General features: G+C 37.4%; 2 protein-coding genes across 2 annotated transcripts in view; one reads left to right on the plus strand and one right to left on the minus strand.

The window, feature by feature from the left end:
* LOC134655915 (RNA helicase aquarius) overlaps window positions 1-18416 on the minus strand; it is a 91059-nt gene that overhangs the window by 29543 nt on the left and 43100 nt on the right. The window contains exons 7-13 of the mRNA XM_063511418.1: window positions 8298-8411; window positions 6636-6739; window positions 5656-5767; window positions 3204-3417; window positions 2891-2939; window positions 1478-1713; window positions 460-677 (exon numbers count right to left, since the gene is read on the minus strand). Coding sequence (XP_063367488.1) covers window positions 460-677; window positions 1478-1713; window positions 2891-2939; window positions 3204-3417; window positions 5656-5767; window positions 6636-6739; window positions 8298-8411 — 1047 coding nt within the window. The remainder of the gene's footprint in view (window positions 1-459; window positions 678-1477; window positions 1714-2890; window positions 2940-3203; window positions 3418-5655; window positions 5768-6635; window positions 6740-8297; window positions 8412-18416) is intronic.
* On the plus strand, window positions 10148-14953 carry LOC134655907 (G-protein coupled receptor Mth2-like). The gene is made up of 8 exons (XM_063511407.1): window positions 10148-10514; window positions 11030-11206; window positions 11569-11684; window positions 12961-13039; window positions 13233-13393; window positions 13956-14094; window positions 14367-14456; window positions 14710-14953. The coding sequence occupies exons 1-8, from the start codon at window positions 10204-10206 to the stop codon at window positions 14915-14917; spliced, it is 1281 nt and encodes a 426-aa protein (XP_063367477.1). The 5' UTR covers window positions 10148-10203; the 3' UTR covers window positions 14918-14953.

The following is an 18416-nucleotide window of genomic DNA, read 5'->3' on the forward strand; positions in this document are numbered from 1 at the left end:
CGTCTTCACCTAAACGTTGAGTTCGCAGAGGAGGTTCTCGTTGAATCATAGGCTAGTCACGCGCTTTCAAGACGAGGAATTCTTGCGCGGTTTAAGACGAGACGGTACTGGCCGCGTAGCCAAGATGTCGATCGCTTACGCTTCGTAGCGATCGAAACGCAACCGTCACTGTCGCACTAATAAGAAAGAGTGATAGAGAGACACAAAGCGTTTCCTTGTCGAAGCGATAGCGATTGTAACCTTGGCTAGGCCGGCTGGTTGGGTTCCAGTAGCAACCGGAACGAGCGCGTGATGCAGTCCAGCTGCGTACAACGGCAATGGGGCCTATTTGAAGCACAGGCTAGATACTCGTAGTGACTTACTTCCTCTCGCTGGTGCGGCCTAGGTCGAGCCAGTGCTAATTAAAGTTGCCTTCCAGCCACGAACACAGGTTTAAGCACAGCCTAGCTTTGAACTCACCTCTTTCCCCTTACTGGCGCGGTCCAAATCAAGCCGGTACTGGTTAGGATCTAGCAGTAGCCGGAAGGTACGCGAATCTCCGTCAAGCTGTGGGCGTGGTTCGGGCCCCTCCTCAATGACACGCCCAGCCGAGTCAAGCATCCCCTCCACTTCGCACCCTCGAACGTAAATGATGCCTGCTTGTTCTACCATGCTTTTTCGGTAGTCGTATTTTGTACCTGGGACGAGAGAAACATACTGTTAGCCTACTGATAACTAATTTCAAAAATTTACAGCTGAAATTTAAGTCGTCAAATTGACACAGAGTCAAAGCTTAATTGGGGTACGTGTAGGACGCCGATTGAACGTTAAAATCTTAGAATCTTCGAAACTTCTTGCGCAATTGCCCTAAGGACGATTAAAATAACACAACATAGGTTAGCATTAAAGATTTAACGCGGTCCGTTGAAAACTGTATTTAACGTTTATGATCTATTGTTGTTGGTGTGTCATATCACGACGGAACGGTTATGGCTATTAATTATAGACCTAATAGACCTTTGCATAGTGAATCATAAGCTCGGTTAAATCATCCTTTCATGGATCATTGAATTGATCTTGTCGACATAATTTGTTTACATTAACGGTATTGCTAGGATTAACCCGTTGGTATCTTTATTTTCAGCTCTCGTCACTACAAGACGAATTTACCATCTTTGCCGTGGACTTATAAACACAGCTCTTTCACATACATAAATACCTAATATTCTTTATGGCTCGTTGATAAAGGGTATACGACAGGTCAAGGTAGAATATCTCTAGATGTGTCTAAAGCCGATGACTGTGCGTCATTCTATTATACTTCCATTTATCTCATCCATTCATACATTTGAACAAACTGCCGGGCTAGCACATGATTGGCGCGACAGTGTCTCGCGGTGAGATAGAAAAAGACGGGTAGTCTATCTCGCCGCGAGATACTGTCGCGCTAATGATGTACTAGGCCTAATGTTGTAGTGAATCACCAAGCTCGACTTACCAATGCCCTGTGTGGGTCGGACAGTGATCAGGAAGCACACATCATGTTTCCGAAGACTCTCCCACTCGTGCTTGATTTCATTTCGCACACTGAGAGCCACGGTAACGTCGGCCCGCACTCGCGAAGGCGCTTTGTCACCGATGTTCGGCTTGGCGACTTCCACGACAGCGAATGTTTGGATCGGGTGCGCCATGCGGGCCCAGCCGCCGAAGAATACGCTGTCATCTTCAGCTCGCCTGTTGAAATAGCAGGTGTGTAAATGTCTAATGATCAAGTGGTATTATTTGATGAACTAGGTAAACCTCACCCCGTGACAGCAGACTTTTTTTAATTTTTTTTTTGAAATTTAAACTGTTTATTGCACACATTAATAATAAGGTTTACAAACAAAACTCTTAATCTATTTTTATTTAGATTTTAATTGAGTTGAGTCCATGTAGATCTCATGCATTAATTACATTTACATTTATTTATGCTAAATCTATTAAATTAATTATGTCCATTGGAAGACTTGGATAAATTATTCAGTAACATTCTTTTATATGACTTTACTATTTGCTTATTCGATCTATTTTCTATTATTGATGCATATGGAAATCTATAGACGGACTGAAAACTGAAAGTGACTGAAAGTCTATAGACAGAATCTCAGTTCCGTTTGCGCGAGATGATGGAAAGTTCAAAATGCGGATGTACCTCAATAGGTACATCCGCTGTAAGGTCAATTTGAAGTAAATAACAAATTTCTCAAGTACTATGGCATGGTTACTCAAAAATATTATCGACTGACTGCCCTAAGGATTGATACGGTACGTTACATACATGAAGTGTGAACATAGTATGTAGATATCCAAACGATATCCGTAGTATGGAGACTTGCTAAACTAATTAGGTACCACTGGGGGTTAAAAGCAACTGCGAATAAGAAAGTCTTTGCGACAGTCCGACAGAAAATAACAAACGTTGTTTATCTCCGGTTTAACGTGTGTATGGAAAACTATAGACCATTAAAGGAGGGATTGCTAAGTTTGTTTAACCGATAAAATCCGTCAGTTTTTAATCCCAGTGACATTTGTATGTGCGCCTAATTATTGTCTGCAACTCTGCACTTAATCCATTAGCGGCTGTCGTGATTTGCATAGAATTTACATCAAGATAATGCTGGCCCTCGTTAGATTTATATTAATCCGTTATATATGCAAATTGCCTACAATTTTCCAATCAATGTAGTACATTAAAATACCTATGTTTAGAATTAACAATCGTAAAACAATAGGCTATCAACATGTCTGCTATTCTGCATAGGTAAATGAAGGCTTAAAATAATTTATAATCCATATGTTTACAATAATTTATGTATAAACATATAACAGATCACCCAGACACCCATAAATAATTATAACTAGTACATACCACGGAGCCAATCTGTATACCGCATCCTCGATGTCTTGTCTTATTTCATCTGAAATAAAAGTTTTATTAAATATCTATATTCAATTCCTTGTCGTCCTTCCCAATCACATCGCAAAGAAATTATAAAAATAGCGAAGAGCTAGTGTCATTATAACTTGCCGATTATATACAGCAACGGATGGATTTGGATTCAGTTTAAAATAAAGCTTGGCTATGAGAACATACAGAGAACGTTACACTGACGCACTCCGCCCGCTCGCAGCATTAACGCACTCAGCTGTTTAAAGGTAGTATTAGAGACCACTAAACTTACATGTGCTCTCCAATCGGAACAGATTGAAGTTCCTCAGCAGATAGTCGTGTAGTGTGAGGAACTGCAGATTAAGCTTCGGCAGCGCGAGGCAGTTCTCGCCGCTGTATATCTCCGTGGGCACCACGTTCTCGTCCCAGATCACTTCCTCGGTGGGATACAATGGCATGGAGTTTAGTTCTTCCAGCTGTGATATACGGCGCTCATGCCGCGAGATCTAGGGAGTGAGATAATGTCAATGTAGTGAAGAACGTCTATCAGGTAAAACCGTCTATAATCTCTTTCGTCGCTTCTAAACCTTGAGTTGTACACATACTCCACTTACAGACGGTCGGTAGGAAAGAAGGAGCGAAACGCTTCCTTTCCGACTGTGTCTGAGCGAAGTACGTACGTACGTACGTATATAAAGGATGTCCCAAAAAGGACGCAAGATTTGAAATTGATGACAAACACATTTTTTTTTTCGTTATAATATATTTGTATATAAAATCTTGAAATATATAAAAGAGCGTTATTTGTGGAATAATACGTCAGGCAAATGTCCTCCTAGGCTTTCCTGGCACATACGCACTCTTTTGTCAAACTTTTCTATGACCATTTTGCATAGATGCGGCTGAATTTCTCCAATTCAGCGCCGAATTTCCTCTTTTAAAGCATGAGTGGTTGTGGGCTTATTGGCATAGACTTTAGACTTTAAATAACACCATAAAAAGAAGTCTAAAGGCGTTAAATCGCAAGATCTAGGGGGCCAAATCTGATCACCGAATCGAGAAATCACACGACTAGGAAATGTTTCATGCAGTAATTGCATCGTTTCTCTGGCTGTGTGGCAAGTGGCCCCGTCTTGTTGAAACCACATTGCTTCCACATCGATATCCTCTAATTCGGCTAGAAAAAACCTTGTTATCATGTTGCGATATCGAGCTCCATTAAACAGTAACTGCTTGACCGGCCTCATTTTGAAAAAAAATATGGTCCAATAATGCCTCCAGCCCAAAATCCGCACCAAACAGTGACCCGTTCCACAAATAACCCTATTTTATGTATTTCAAGATTTTATATACAAATATATTATAACGAAAAAATGTGTTTCTCATCAATTTCAAATCTTGCGTCCTTTTTGGGACACCCTTTACGTATACAAATACAAGAGGAGTATAGTAAGAGACTTAAGAGAGTATGAGATGCCCTATGACGGTCTTACAAACGAAAAATTGTATACGGTGTTGGTGTTTAAAATACGCAGACTAACCCCCTTATTCATAAAACTGTACTAGCCTTAATTACTTAATTTGTTTCATCTCTTTCTAACAAATGACAGATTAAGATAAACGATTAATGGTTATTTGTGGCTTGTAGCACGATTACGAATGACGCTATTCGGGTTTATCGAAAAACCAGTCATATGAGTATTGGATATTGTTGTTTAGTTTACTAAAGTCAGCAACAAATGTGCTTAACGAGTCGTGTACATTGTTTTATATGTACACACAATTCAAGTTCACTGTCTTTACTGAACAGGTAAATAGGACAGTGACATAAATAATATTACACGATGATAAATTATCGTAAACTTATCAATTTCAACCTTGAGTTTGAATTACCTACCTGTTTTAGTCAGTCTCAGATTATCTACCTATAGGTATCGACGTATTTACGTGTTAGCGTGCGCTTTTTGTCTAATTATTTGCGTTTTTTAGTTGCAACTTAATTTTATTAATAGAAAAAGTGAAAAACACAATTATTTATACGGCAGCAGGTGAGTACAGAAAAGTGTTTTCGTTGCGCTTTTGAATTCCAAAATTTGCGCGAGTTTAATAAATCAAAATCCAGTAAGTACCTATTTAATAAAAATATAAATTTGTATACGAAACAAGTGGAGTGGCACCTCTGCATACAGGGGTGCTAAGCTAATAATTTTGCTGACTGTACATAGCAGAGATACCTACATTAGAAAATAACAGGCAAACCTATCCCTTTACCAAAATCAGATAAAATACACGAAGATTTACAAATGAAAGCACGTTATTAACCTTTGGAAATGATTCGTCATCGGTTATTATTATAACACGTTACATTACTATAAATTAAAATTCATACCAACAGTCGAATATTTTATCACCTTGGAATCATTTCATATTATGACTGTTCGTTTTAGAATTTTATTTTATTGCATGTTATTTTTAATTTTTTATATAAGTATCTGTTATTCAAACACAATGTATGTATATCGTAAATGAATGAATAAATGAAATGAAATCATTGAGAAAGCTGATGTGAATTATAAACAAGGTAGCTGACGGCTGATAGGTACCTATAACACGTCACACGCACAATAACATCTCCATTAATATTTTGTCTGGGTGTGTGATTTCACTTATTTCATTCACCTCACCAAATTTCGAGAAGGTCGAGGTTTTACCTAACTTAGTTCGAATTAAAAAGTAGGATATACCAGCAACTCCTTGAGGAACTCCTTGTCGACTCGATAATGAGGAGCTTCCTGCTCCTTCCCCTCCGGAGGCACCAGGTTCAGGTGCGTAGCTATAGCGCGTAGCGCTTTGTCGCTAATCAAAAGTAAAAACAATTTTAATTGCCAAAAATTGTGACTGTTAATGACTTTAAAGTATATTTATTAGCTCGGGATACGATTTACCGATTTTTAAACTAATCTAATGTCATAAAATACGTATCGTGTAAGCCTTATTAAGTGATCATAATACAAATACAATCATACTATGTATCATCAAACAACTGCACTGCTCGAGCGCGCAACGGGGATTGACGCTATATAAATGAGATCTTATTTAAGAATCTAATGCCGTATTTACATTCAGCCGAATTGAGCAGGGAAGTTGGCAGGACGAGTCTGTTAACACGATACTCCTCACACCACTGATATTGCCACTCGCGTTGGCCGGCGCTCCCCAAAAGACTCCCCAAGGACCGGCGGCGCGAGCGGCAGTGTGTGTTTAGTGTTTACATTCTGCTCCGTCGCTCAGCTCAGTACTTGCCGAGAATGCCGAGCGCCTGTAGGCCGAACACATGATTGGCGCGACAGTATCTCGCGGCGAGATAGACTACCCGTCTTTTGCTAACTAGATAGACGTTAAAAAAAGAGGGACGGGTAGCCTATCACGCCGCGAGATACTGTCGGGCCAATCATGTGCTAGCCCGGCTGGAGGAGAAACACGTCTGCCATTGCGCGAAACTTGAAAGCGAAGTGAATGGTGGCATTATGTAAATTCACACTCGAGCGTGTTGCAGCAGTATTTAGGAAATGATTGCCGGAGCTGAATGTAAATGTAGTATAAGATTCGATACACAATAACTAGGAAAATACTTAATACCTATGCTATATATATCTTAGTATTAAACTACATATTTATACCAATAGACCTGTGATACGATAAATTTACTGTTGAGTTTGCTTACCTTAAGCTGCCGAAGTGCTTGTGCAAGGAGTCTCGAGTGTCAACGCTGGCAACATTGGCCAATGCGAATAATCTCAAGTCGGGGAATTTAGCAAATGCTGCCTTCTGCAACAAATTATTACACAATTTAATAAAAATAACGACAACTTACAACTAAGGCTGGTTTTTGTGTCGCGTTGACCGTCGGGTGCCGTCGGCAGGGATCGCTCCGCGACGACCATTTGTATGAGGTTCAACTCCGCGCGGTTCCGTCAGCTTTACTCTAAAGCGCTCCCTGAACTTAATACATATTGGTCCGGTGCGGAGTGACCCACACCGACGGTCAGCGCGACACTAAAACTAGCCTAATTGACAGTCTGTATTCCATTCGAGATTATTTAATTTATTCATGCATGGTTGTATTGTTAGTCTACGGAATAACAATACCTCCTGAGGGAAACTGCAAGTTCAATAAGCACCGGATTTGTTGTATAGAATAACATACGATATTATACTCAATTAAGGAATCGAGTCAATGGTTTTTTTGATAGTATTGTCGTAGCTCTAGTCTAGCCATTCCTATAAAGTCAAATTGTAATTTGGAAATTTCGGACCATATAAGAAGGAGAAAGAAGGAAAAATCATTTGACGACTTGTTCAGAATCTATTTTAAATTTACTTAAAGTTTGGAGGCGTACTACTAACTAGGTTGTTGAGGTTGCGAGTTGTAACTAAAAAGGAAAATCTGGTTGCCTTAAACAGACATGGTAATTTTTTAAACCAAGGTTAATGATATTATACGGAACCAGTAAACATCATAGAAAGAAGTTACTAAATGTTAAGTTTACAAGAGTATGTCCTACCAAGTAGAAATATCCTTGTTATACATATATAATTTTAAAATGGTTTAAGAAAGAAAACACCTAGGTGACTGAGTAACTTGACATACATACTTTCATCCATACCTTACTTGGTGGTGCCCAGACTTTTCTTGGAAAAATCAAAAAGGGTGCAATATGGAACAGCATTCCGTACTCTCAGTGCATCTGGTTCCAATATTAGTGTGAGCGAGATGCACTGCGTGAAATATTAAATCGGGTATACTTGTATTCGATTATGATGCGAGCATAAGTGCGACGGCGAGCATACAAACTATGAAAGCAAACGATCTCTCGCTCATTTTCTGTAAGCTATTGGAATTGCACCCATGGCCTTGGCTTTGGCATTGCCTAATTTGCCACATGGCGTAATCCTATTTGTTTTGTTGATAACTCGCGCTATAATCTCAAGGCGAGAATTAATATAGACACTTTTGTCAAAAATTGTGTCGTGACCGGCGACCTATCGGGTTTTGATAATCGAAAAGAAGAGAATTAAGATATAAAGTAGACATGCGGCTTGGGTTAAAACGTCCGTGACACAAAATTGGCGAAACCACGAGCTATCGGAAAGAAGTACACAGGTGGTGCGGCCTGCGGTTTTGCACCAGCATATTTTTTGCATGCTATGCGTTTTGCGATAGCAAATATTTGTTCAGATTGTGTTGTTGATACGAGCATTTTTCGCATGCAGCGATACTGTAAATGGAACGCCTTACCCTCTTTCCGACAATTTCCTATGACGTAAAACAACTGCTGAGATAACGATAAATAGTGAAAACTCATGAAAGTGTTGTTTGTTTTACCTGTAGAGAGGTTATTCTTGAATAGTGGAGCAGTGTCATGTCTCGGTCCGTTAGAGGGTCTCCAGTTTCATCGCTGATTTCAAAACGGGTATAGAATTTGAGCATTTGCAGCAACTGAAACAAAAAAAAAACATTAATTAATATCCATCATCTACTTTTTATATGATATATAAGTAGGAGGCAAAAGTACCTGTCACAATCTTATTTGTGGCACCATAAGAGTGTGTCATTTTTGCGGATATTGTTCTGCAAGATATCATTGTAGGTGGCCAATTATTTTGTATGGTGGTGGGGTTGTGTTACGATATATTTGGCCAATGTCAGCCTGTCATTGTCTATTTGATGCCGACTGTACAGGTATTCGATTAACATACACATGGTTGACCGGCCCTTTCTAGAAACCGTAGCCATCATTATTTTTAGAACTGGGAGGTTGTATGTATAATTTATACCTTACAATAGTACGAACTTCTAATCAAATACCTAGGTAATCTATTCGAAATTTGTATAGGTACCATAATTGCGATATCACGATGCCAAACCTGCTGTGTTCAGTTAGTCGACATCGGGCGAGTGTACCTTACGCTCCGCTTCGTTAAAAATACATCTTTGTAAAAAACGATACAAGCTAAATCAGTGGTGTATTTTCATACGATTATTAAACAGTGGTACTAAAGAGATTATAAAAGGGAATATTAAGCCCCTTAGGTATGTTTTAAGGATTTCTTTAAAAACTTTAGGTTTCACGTTCACGTTTAATGCAGCCATTAGGTATGATGACAAATTCTGAAGTCCCTTTAAAATTAAGTATTGTCGGTACACTTGTATTGGTTCCGAAAAACACAATGTTTCAGCTAAGTATATTCCTAAGTTTTGACATAAGTATCTAATTAACTGAATTTTATTTAGTTACTTTAAACATCGCGCGAAAACGATCGTTAGTGTCATTCTACGGTACCTCAAAAGCTATTTCAGCAATTACTTGTTAAAAAAATGGCATTTTTGTATGAAACACATTTTTATTGAAACTCCTTATTGTCATATTTAATTGTTGCATTAAAACTAGTTTGAAGCTATATGTATAATCGCAAGAAAGAAATTTAGAAGTTTCATTCTTTTTGTATCCTTTTCATGATCTTCACACGTTGATAAATTGAGATTTTTTTGCAATATGTTTGCGATTTTTGTTGATCTCGTGGTATACAGTGGTAGTCATTTAAATAGATTAGAAATCATAAAAGTACTTCCATTTTGCCAAATATATTATGGTGTTTCAAATGACCCCACATAGTGTTTTAATTAAACCTCCTATGGGGTCAATAGAACTATACTTCCACATTCTCTTTAATGCCCTATCATTACATAACTATGACCAGTAGAGCCTTCAAACAAATTTTATTTCAGAACTAAATACCTCAGAACCTTTGATAACTATGTAGTGTAAAAACAAAATAGTTACAGGTCATTAAAATAAATTGTTTCAATTGTCCTCAGTCCCTATATCTTATGAAAAAGGAAATAACATTACATCCTCGTTCTTATCAATATTTTAAAATTGTTAATATAGTTGGTCAAACCAATTTGTCAGTAAATAGGAACAAAAAACTATACTCATCCTTTTCTTTTGGGTGCTAGTACTAGTGTAAGACAAAGATAGTATGATTCTCTCTATCTATGTTTGAAATGAGACAGTCCTTTGACAAACTATACTATAGACTTGATTGTTGCTGACCAGTGATCACTGGCTCTTGACATTCCTGGCTGACTGGTGCCTTCCTTCGTTACATTTTTGTCCCATACACGGTTTCATAACACGGTTTTTTCTTCATTACAGATTTCCCTGCCAGCGTCACAAGAAAGTTATAAGCGAAGCGCCTAAAATATTTTACAAATAAACTTTTCTAAAATGTCGAATCATAACAATCGAAAAGTATGCTACCTTCTCTTGTTGGTCATCAGTGCAGCGTTGGGAATGAACAACAGTTCCAGTTCCTATTGTTGCTCCGGGAATGAAGAAATCTGGGTGGATGACGATGGCCTCAACCAATGCTTAGACACCAAGACGAATGCCACGACGAAGATCACTCTCGCGTGCTTCGACAACATGACTGCGATATTGACAAACAACTCACACTTCCCGGTTAAGCTGGGGGATGGAGGTAGACTGATAATTATGGAGGATGAGCTGGCTGAATTAACTTCTATTGAAAAAGGCGAGTAAGTATAGGTAATAAGCATGCGATAGAATTAAAAGAGCCTGGACATCTAGCTATTCTATTTTCTTAAACATAAAATTACTATATTGTATTTAAAAATACGAAATTACGGTAATTGGACCACACCACACAACAACCTACATCGCGTTGTGGTCATGGCAATGGCTAAAGTAAACAAAGTACCGGTTTCAGATTTCCCATACGGGTGACATAAGTTTTCTAGAAGTAGTTTATCTTCATCGATTCTTGCGTCAAGGACTAAAACGCATCGAACGCAAGAGAAAGACATACCTATATTATATTGAGATGTTACGCCATAATTTTGTAGTTATAACATTAATGCTCATGAGAGTCCTTACTTTATTCCACCTTAATTGGACTATCTTTCACTAAACACAACAGTGGGATATAACATATAACCCTTCGCGCCCATTTGAAATTATAGTTTCAATAACTTTAAAAGGAAAGCTACCCTGAAGGGTCACACCTATTGTAATAAATCGTTTACTCTTCCAGTTTCTGCCTAGGACAGCAGACGGACAATGGGACGTTGATACCGTCAGTGGTCCTGATCTGCTTAGACGCGGAAGAAGAAGAGGTCGTCAGTCAGGACTTGCTGGGGTACTTCATGGCAGTGTCCAGTGTCTTCCTTGTACTGACTGCGCTAGTCTACTTGGCTCTTCCAGAACTTAGGTACGCAAGAAAATTAATTCACTACCTACTGGATTATTTTGAAAGACTTATGAATCAATTCAGTCTGTTACCAAGCCCTTAGAGAGAAGGGTAAATAAATTTGCAAATTAGATGGTAAAAAATTAAAGGACAGTATGGAAGGAACTTAATCTATGACGAAGACAGAAGACTAACTATGCAATGAATGCATTGTTTTATGATCGGATACAAATATTCGAAAGGGATCTTGATCCTTAACCTAATTTATATTTTTATAATAAACGTGTTTTTGTTAGTTAAGCCAAAAGAAGAAATGAGAATAGTTTAGAGAAGTTATATCTACTAGTAAGATTTAAATAACCGTATGATTAAATGCGTTTCAGAGACCTGCAAGGAAAAAGCATAATTAGCTTATGCATCAGTCTCGCCATTGCCAACATACTTATGTGTATACTTAAGGTGATGGCCTACGAGAATATGACGTGGTGTGCAATCAGAGGTAAATAAAATGCTTCAAAAAGGTACTTATTTAGTCGGCGAAAATCAGCCAAAATACACTCTTAAAAATAGAAATTGAGCAGAAAACGGAACCCTTATGGATTCGTCATGTCTGTCTGTTCGTCCGTATGTCACAGCCACTTTTTTCCGAAACTATAAGAACTATACCTACTGTTGAAACTTGGCAAGTAGATGTATTCTGTGAACCGCATTAAGATTTTCACACAAAAATAGAAAAAAAAAGCGGCCAAGTGCGAGTCGGACTCGCCCATGAAGGGTTCCGTATTTAGGCGATTTATGACGTATAAAAAAAAAACTACTTACTAGATCTCGTTCAAACCAATTTTCGGTGGAAGTTTACATGGTAATTTACATCATATATTTTTTTTAGTTTTATCATTCTCTTATTTTAGAAGTTACAGGGGGGGGGACACACATTTTACCACTTTGGAAGTGTCTCTCGCGCAAACTATTCAGTTTAGAAAAAAATGATATTAGAAACCTCAATATCATTTTTGAAGACCTATCCATAGATACCCCACACGTATGGGTTTGATGAAAAAAAATTTTTTGAGTTTCAGTTCGAAGTATGGGGAACCCCAAAAATTTATTGTTTTTTTTCTATTTTTGTGTGAAAATCTTAATGCGGTTCACAGAATACATCTACTTACCAAGTTTCAACAGTATAGTTCTTATAGTTTCGGAGAAAAGTGGCTGTGACATACGGACGGACAGACAGACGGACAGACAGACAGACAGACATGACGAATCTATAAGGGTTCCGTTTTTTGCCATTTGGCTACGGAACCCTAAAAACAATAAATTTTGGGAGTCCCCAAAATTCCCCAATACTTACAACTGAAACTCAAAAAAAATTTTTTCATCAAACCCATACGTGTGGGGTATCTATGGATAGGTCTTCAAAAATGATATTGAGGTTTCTAATATATATTTTTTCTAAACTGAATAGTTTGCGCGAGAGACGCTTCCAAAGTGGTAAAATGTGTGTCCCCCCCCCCTGTAACTTCTAAAATAAGAGAATGATAAAACTAAAAAAAAATATAAGATGTACATTACCATGCAAACTTCCACCGAAAATTGGTTTGAACAAGATCTAGTAAGTAGTTTTTTTTTAATACGTCAATAATCCCCTAAATACGGAACCCTTCATGGGCGAGTCCGATTCGCACTTGGCCGCTTTTTTGTACATGCTGTTTATATTTCATGATTGCTGATGACATGTTCACAATTCATAATGTGAATTTCTTATTTTTCAGGATTTTTTGCATATTATTTCATAATATCAAGTTTTTTCTGGATGAACGCGATCGCTATACAAATTTTACGTAACATCAAGTAAGTTTTCAGAGTACGAGATATCAAAATGAAAGAAAAAAGAAAATACATATCATTGAAATAAAAATAATTTGAATAAGTACAGAGAATGTAAAAACTAAGCCAAAAGGCAGATTTCAAAGTGAAATTAAAAGACACAAATTGACACCATGTTCAATGTAGTAGTCATTAATCACTATTTTGCTTGTTTAAGGCGTTCAACGATTTGCAGTTACGGCTTGAAGGAGTTCTTATGGTACGCCCTATACGGGTGGGGGGTTCCCGCCCTCTTTACAATTATATTGCTCATCGTTAACTACACTCCGGGTCGCCACGAGAAACCGGGGATAGGCCACACTCATTGTTGGTTTCATGGTATGTTTCGCTGCTATCGGATTCATTAAGGCGACGGTAGCGATGGGTAAATTTTCAGATTCTGTCAATTTACCCCATTTCTAAATCGAAAACGTCATATACCGTCCCCTTAAGCAGTTTTCGTGTTCGAGCTTGTGTGTGTAAGTATGAGTCTTGTCTTGGCCTTGAGATCCTGGCTGGATTGTCTCAAGCGATAGCTACGTTCAGAAAGCTTACGCAAGTTAGGCAGTAAGTACCAACAATTACCTAAGTATTACCTACTTGCAAGCATTTAAATTTTGCCGAAGTGGGCATATCTGTTTCCCAAGCAATGGTGGCTTTATATTGCCGCAACCTCTGGTCATTACTCTTTGAACTCTAATGGGGCAAGACAATCACAACTTGCAGTACATTTTCAACTTTCACTTTAACTTGCGCGTTCCAGGGTTGCCAACTAACTCGGAGTTGTTGTATCAGTTAACGCCGAGTTAGTTTGCTAACCCTGGAACGTGCAACTGGCCCTTAGCGGCATACCTTAAGTTACTCAAAAATGAGTAAAACATACATTTATATCTTTTGGCAGATCTGCGACGCATATGGATTTACATGTACAGTATTATGACGATTCTGATAGCGGCGAATGTGGCTATATTTGTGTACGCTTCAATTTTCTTGTGGAAGCACACGTTCTCCTCGACACACTTAAAGGCCTTGCGATACAAGTGAGTATTCAATTACACATGTAACTATGTAATTCTTTTTTTATGCCTTCAGTCGTGCCACCATACACCAACGCTGGATGCTGTGTAGGTACAACGTTTGATCGTAGAACAAAAATTTGCCTAAAAACGCTAAATGCACTGCATGGTGGTGAAACATACACCGCTGTGGTCTTTGATGTTTCCAACCGCGCAACCAGAGACCACAATTTTAGGCCCATGAAAAAATTTTATTACTGAAAAACGTTACTAAGAAACATAAATTATAATTTCAGGTTAACAATGATGTTGCGGCTGTTTGTTATCATGGGTTTACCGTGGATATTTGAGATGGTCACGTCATTGACACCAGTCCACATAATTGGGTAAGTTGAATGTTTATTTTTGTGCTCCATTTTGTACCACGGAAAAATCGAGGAGCTTTTGTATCTATTATTTTACCACTTCATTTTGTTTACACCGAAACTCAATTCTCCTTCCGGATTGTACTTAGATATAAAATCAGTCGGTAAACATATTTAGAGATTAGCCTGACATTGACGCTTGTGCGGTCAGTTATTTTTAAAACTCCTAAAATATACAATCACGTGTAAGCTATAAATAAACTTCTGTTTTCAGGGTGATTCTCGACATAATCAACTGTCTCCAAGGGCTGATAATCTTCGTGATACTGGTAGTATTTAGACGGCGTGTGATCAAGGCACTACACAAGAGAAGAGCACTGTGTTGTCTGAATGACTGGGCTGAAAGATACTTGGCATTGGCTGACGATGAAGAAAATGATATAGTCACGCACACTATAGTCGTGCCCATGGAGGAAAAATGATATACCATATTTATTTGACATGAATACATTTAAAAATACAGCTTAGGAACAGAGCGGATTGTAGTTGTGTACCTACATTACTCGTACGTAGGTATCTCTATCTATTATACTCGATGTTTGTCACGAAATACGCCGGTTTCTTATCTAACGAAACACATGCTGTTTTAGGATTAGGATTACGAAAGAATTCCACAAAATCCGTGTTTATAATATCGTCTCTCGTCTAACTCCATTTCTTTTTTGCAAAAATCGAAAGACAAAGAATTTCGAAATTTCGTTTTTAGCGAGAGAATGCAACCTAGAGAAACTTTTGTGATTGGTCCATGCGGTCCGCATGTTGTTTTAAACCGTGGAAAAAATACGATACAATAATTCATGTTAAATGTTTAAAAATGTCCCTGAAATAAAAAAGTGCGGTAGCGACGGTTTGCAAAACTCAAAAAATAATGTCACCGAAATAATTGTTATTAGGTACCTACTATTGAGTTTAAGAACTAATATTTTAAAAACACTAAGTAACAACGAATAAAAAAAGGAAAGATATTAAATAATCTAGCTATCTGATGGTAGCAACGACTACCAATCAATTATTGACAAAGATGATTGAAATAATAAACTGAAAAATATGAGAATTTTTGAGGATGCCGAAGACCCTACGAAGCGGAGGAGAAAAACTCCGAAAGCGTATTCTAAGCTCCAAAGCGAAGCTGAAATGAAAATTAAGAGACCTATTATGAACGACCTCAGTCTTTCTAGATAATCACATGTCGATGTCGTTCCAAGTAATGCGGACGCTTTTATGTTTTTGGATAAATATAGGAATGGTCATCACTGGGTCAAAAGATAAATATAAGTTGAGTCAGTACAAGTTAGTGCGGAAAGAGAAGAGTCGTGGAATGCAAAGGAACCAATAAATTCTATGACTCTTCTCTTTCCGCACAGACTTTAAATTATTTCAAATCTAGATAATTTTGTTCCTGTTTGTCGAACTAGCGCGAATTAAAAATAATGCTTTATAATTTAAACTATTACTTTAGGGGTGGAAGATAATGAATGCAAAATATAACCATTTTGTATATGCTTCTTTTTCTGACATAATGGTTCTCCGGGGTTTATAGTGTAAGAGGCCAATTTAAACTTACATTGTGACCTCAAAATAATATCTAATCATTTAGATATTTGAGATATCATTTAACAATGTAAATTTGAATTGCCCTCTAAGGCAAGTACTTAATGTAATTTCTTCATACCGTAACAACATTATTTTAACCGAAGATTATTCATAGTTTAGGTCTAAGTTATGTTTAGATCTAGTCTTCGTGCTTAAAGTAGTAACAAAATATACATTTACATTACTAGATATTTTTTATGTAATTTTACTGATTGTTGTTTCATGTTGTTCATTGTTGCTAGAATTAATGTAGGTACCTATGTTTAAAATTCTTTACTCACTTGTTTTTATCAACTTTTGATGTACCTCATGTACCTTTTGTTGTGAATGCTGTGTTGTATTACTTTACATAAATAGAGGGTAATAAATAATTTAAATAAGCTATTTGGTCTCTTCATACGAAGTAAAAGAATATCCACATCATAAAACACATGAAAAAAGATGATTAAAAATACTATCAAATTATTATGTTTCTTGTTGAGTTTAACAAATAAAATTATTTTTCTATTAAAACGTTATATTGTTATTTTCCTCATAATCGAGTTTATACCTACTGATAATCGAAGATTCAGCTCACAAAAACGACCCACGAGTTAAAGTTGCCATTGCCTCTTATTCGCGGGTGTGACCTTCAAATTGAGGACAACGGCCAGACACAAAAGGCTGCGTCTTTGCAAAAAAGAAAAAAAAAAGCTACATCGAGGCTAAGGTTTCCTTTTTGGGTTATAACGAAATAAATATATGTTCTCAATCAGAAACGCATTTCGTGCAAGATGTGAGCACAATTAACACCAGCACCTGATCTTGTACCCAGAGTTAAAAGACTGTTTATCGATAAAAAAAGTTACTTATGGACAAAAAACTTGTATGGGGCTATTCATAAATTACGTCATTTCAAATTGGGGGGACGGGGACGGGGACATCGGATGATGGTAGCATGACGTAGGAGAAAACCTTTTATGCGATGCCAGGGAAGTATGATTTGTATTAGCCTACACCAAAAATCAGGTACCTACTACCTAGTACCTACCTAGAGTTACAGTTTACTAATAAATTTGCAGACCATCGATCGGTTCCGGATCGTGGAGCTATTTTATCGCGCTAAAACCAAACCAAACTTCGTCGTTGCCGTCATGAGCTTGAAATTGAACGAAACGCTATATCCATAGAATTTTACCGTTTCATTTGGTAAGTTAAGAAGGCCAGTGTCGCCATCTACCAGAAGAACACTGTATTTTTACGGAAAACTCGATAGCGAGATTCATGACCACGGACTCATCCGTGCAATCATTGGCTTCGTCCGTTCACTTGAAAATTATATTGCTCTGCCAGCATATGTTAATGTCGCATCTATTAATCAGTAGATGGCGTTGGTTTTAAAATAAATAAAGTATTTAATCAAAAACTATTAGCTTAGAATATATACAAATACGTACCTATGTATGCAGGGGTGCTAAGCTGCATACAAATATGTAAGCTAATAGTTTTGCTTAGTGTACATTTAAAAGATTCCCTTGGCAGCCCTCAAAATGCACTATAGGGGTTGGCATTTTTTTGAAAAAAATATAAAAAAAGAAAAGAGGAAATATAGAGACTACAGTCCATGCTTATTCAATTATACAAATATTTCCTTACCTTTCCCAAATTTTAATCCAGTTTGTAGATTAAAATGTGTAACCGTATTGATAATATTGATTGATTGATTGGTAAGAGCTAACTATTGGTATTCTAAAAGTAACTCAGGTGCTATTTTCAGTGGCCTAAGAATGATTAAGTGTTAATATTCTGGGATTTATCACAATCGTACCTCCAAAGAGACGCATGCGGCTGGTGTGCCAACCATTACTGTAACATATTGAAATGAAGATACTTATTGTTTTTAAAAAACGCGCATTTTCCGTAGATTGGTAGATCATTATGTCTTTTCAGTTCTGGTAAAAGGAACAATAGTACCAAAGTAATGATGCGACTCTGTACATCATGGTCATCATGGTTATGAGTCAAAACCCCTAATTCGTTACAGCGGTATAGAAAGAAAACATGAAATTACAAATTATTTACGGGAAATCGACGTAAAGTACGAGGGACACGTTCGAAATTATTACACATGCACAGATAACGCCCCAGCAATTGTGTTCTAAAGTTACCATTAATGGCTTATATTTATTAAATAGGCTTCCTATTCTATATGCGATAGGTTTTATTTATTTTTTAAACATATAACATGTACTTGTACCCATATAAAATGTATCTAATAGTTATAGCAGGTGTTCGGCATAAGTGAGGCGCTGAATCCAATACGACCCTCGAATTATTTTAGTGTGCCTA

Source organism: Cydia amplana, chromosome 17 (assembly GCF_948474715.1).
Source record: "Cydia amplana chromosome 17, ilCydAmpl1.1, whole genome shotgun sequence".
Lineage (NCBI taxonomy): Eukaryota > Metazoa > Arthropoda > Insecta > Lepidoptera > Tortricidae > Cydia > Cydia amplana.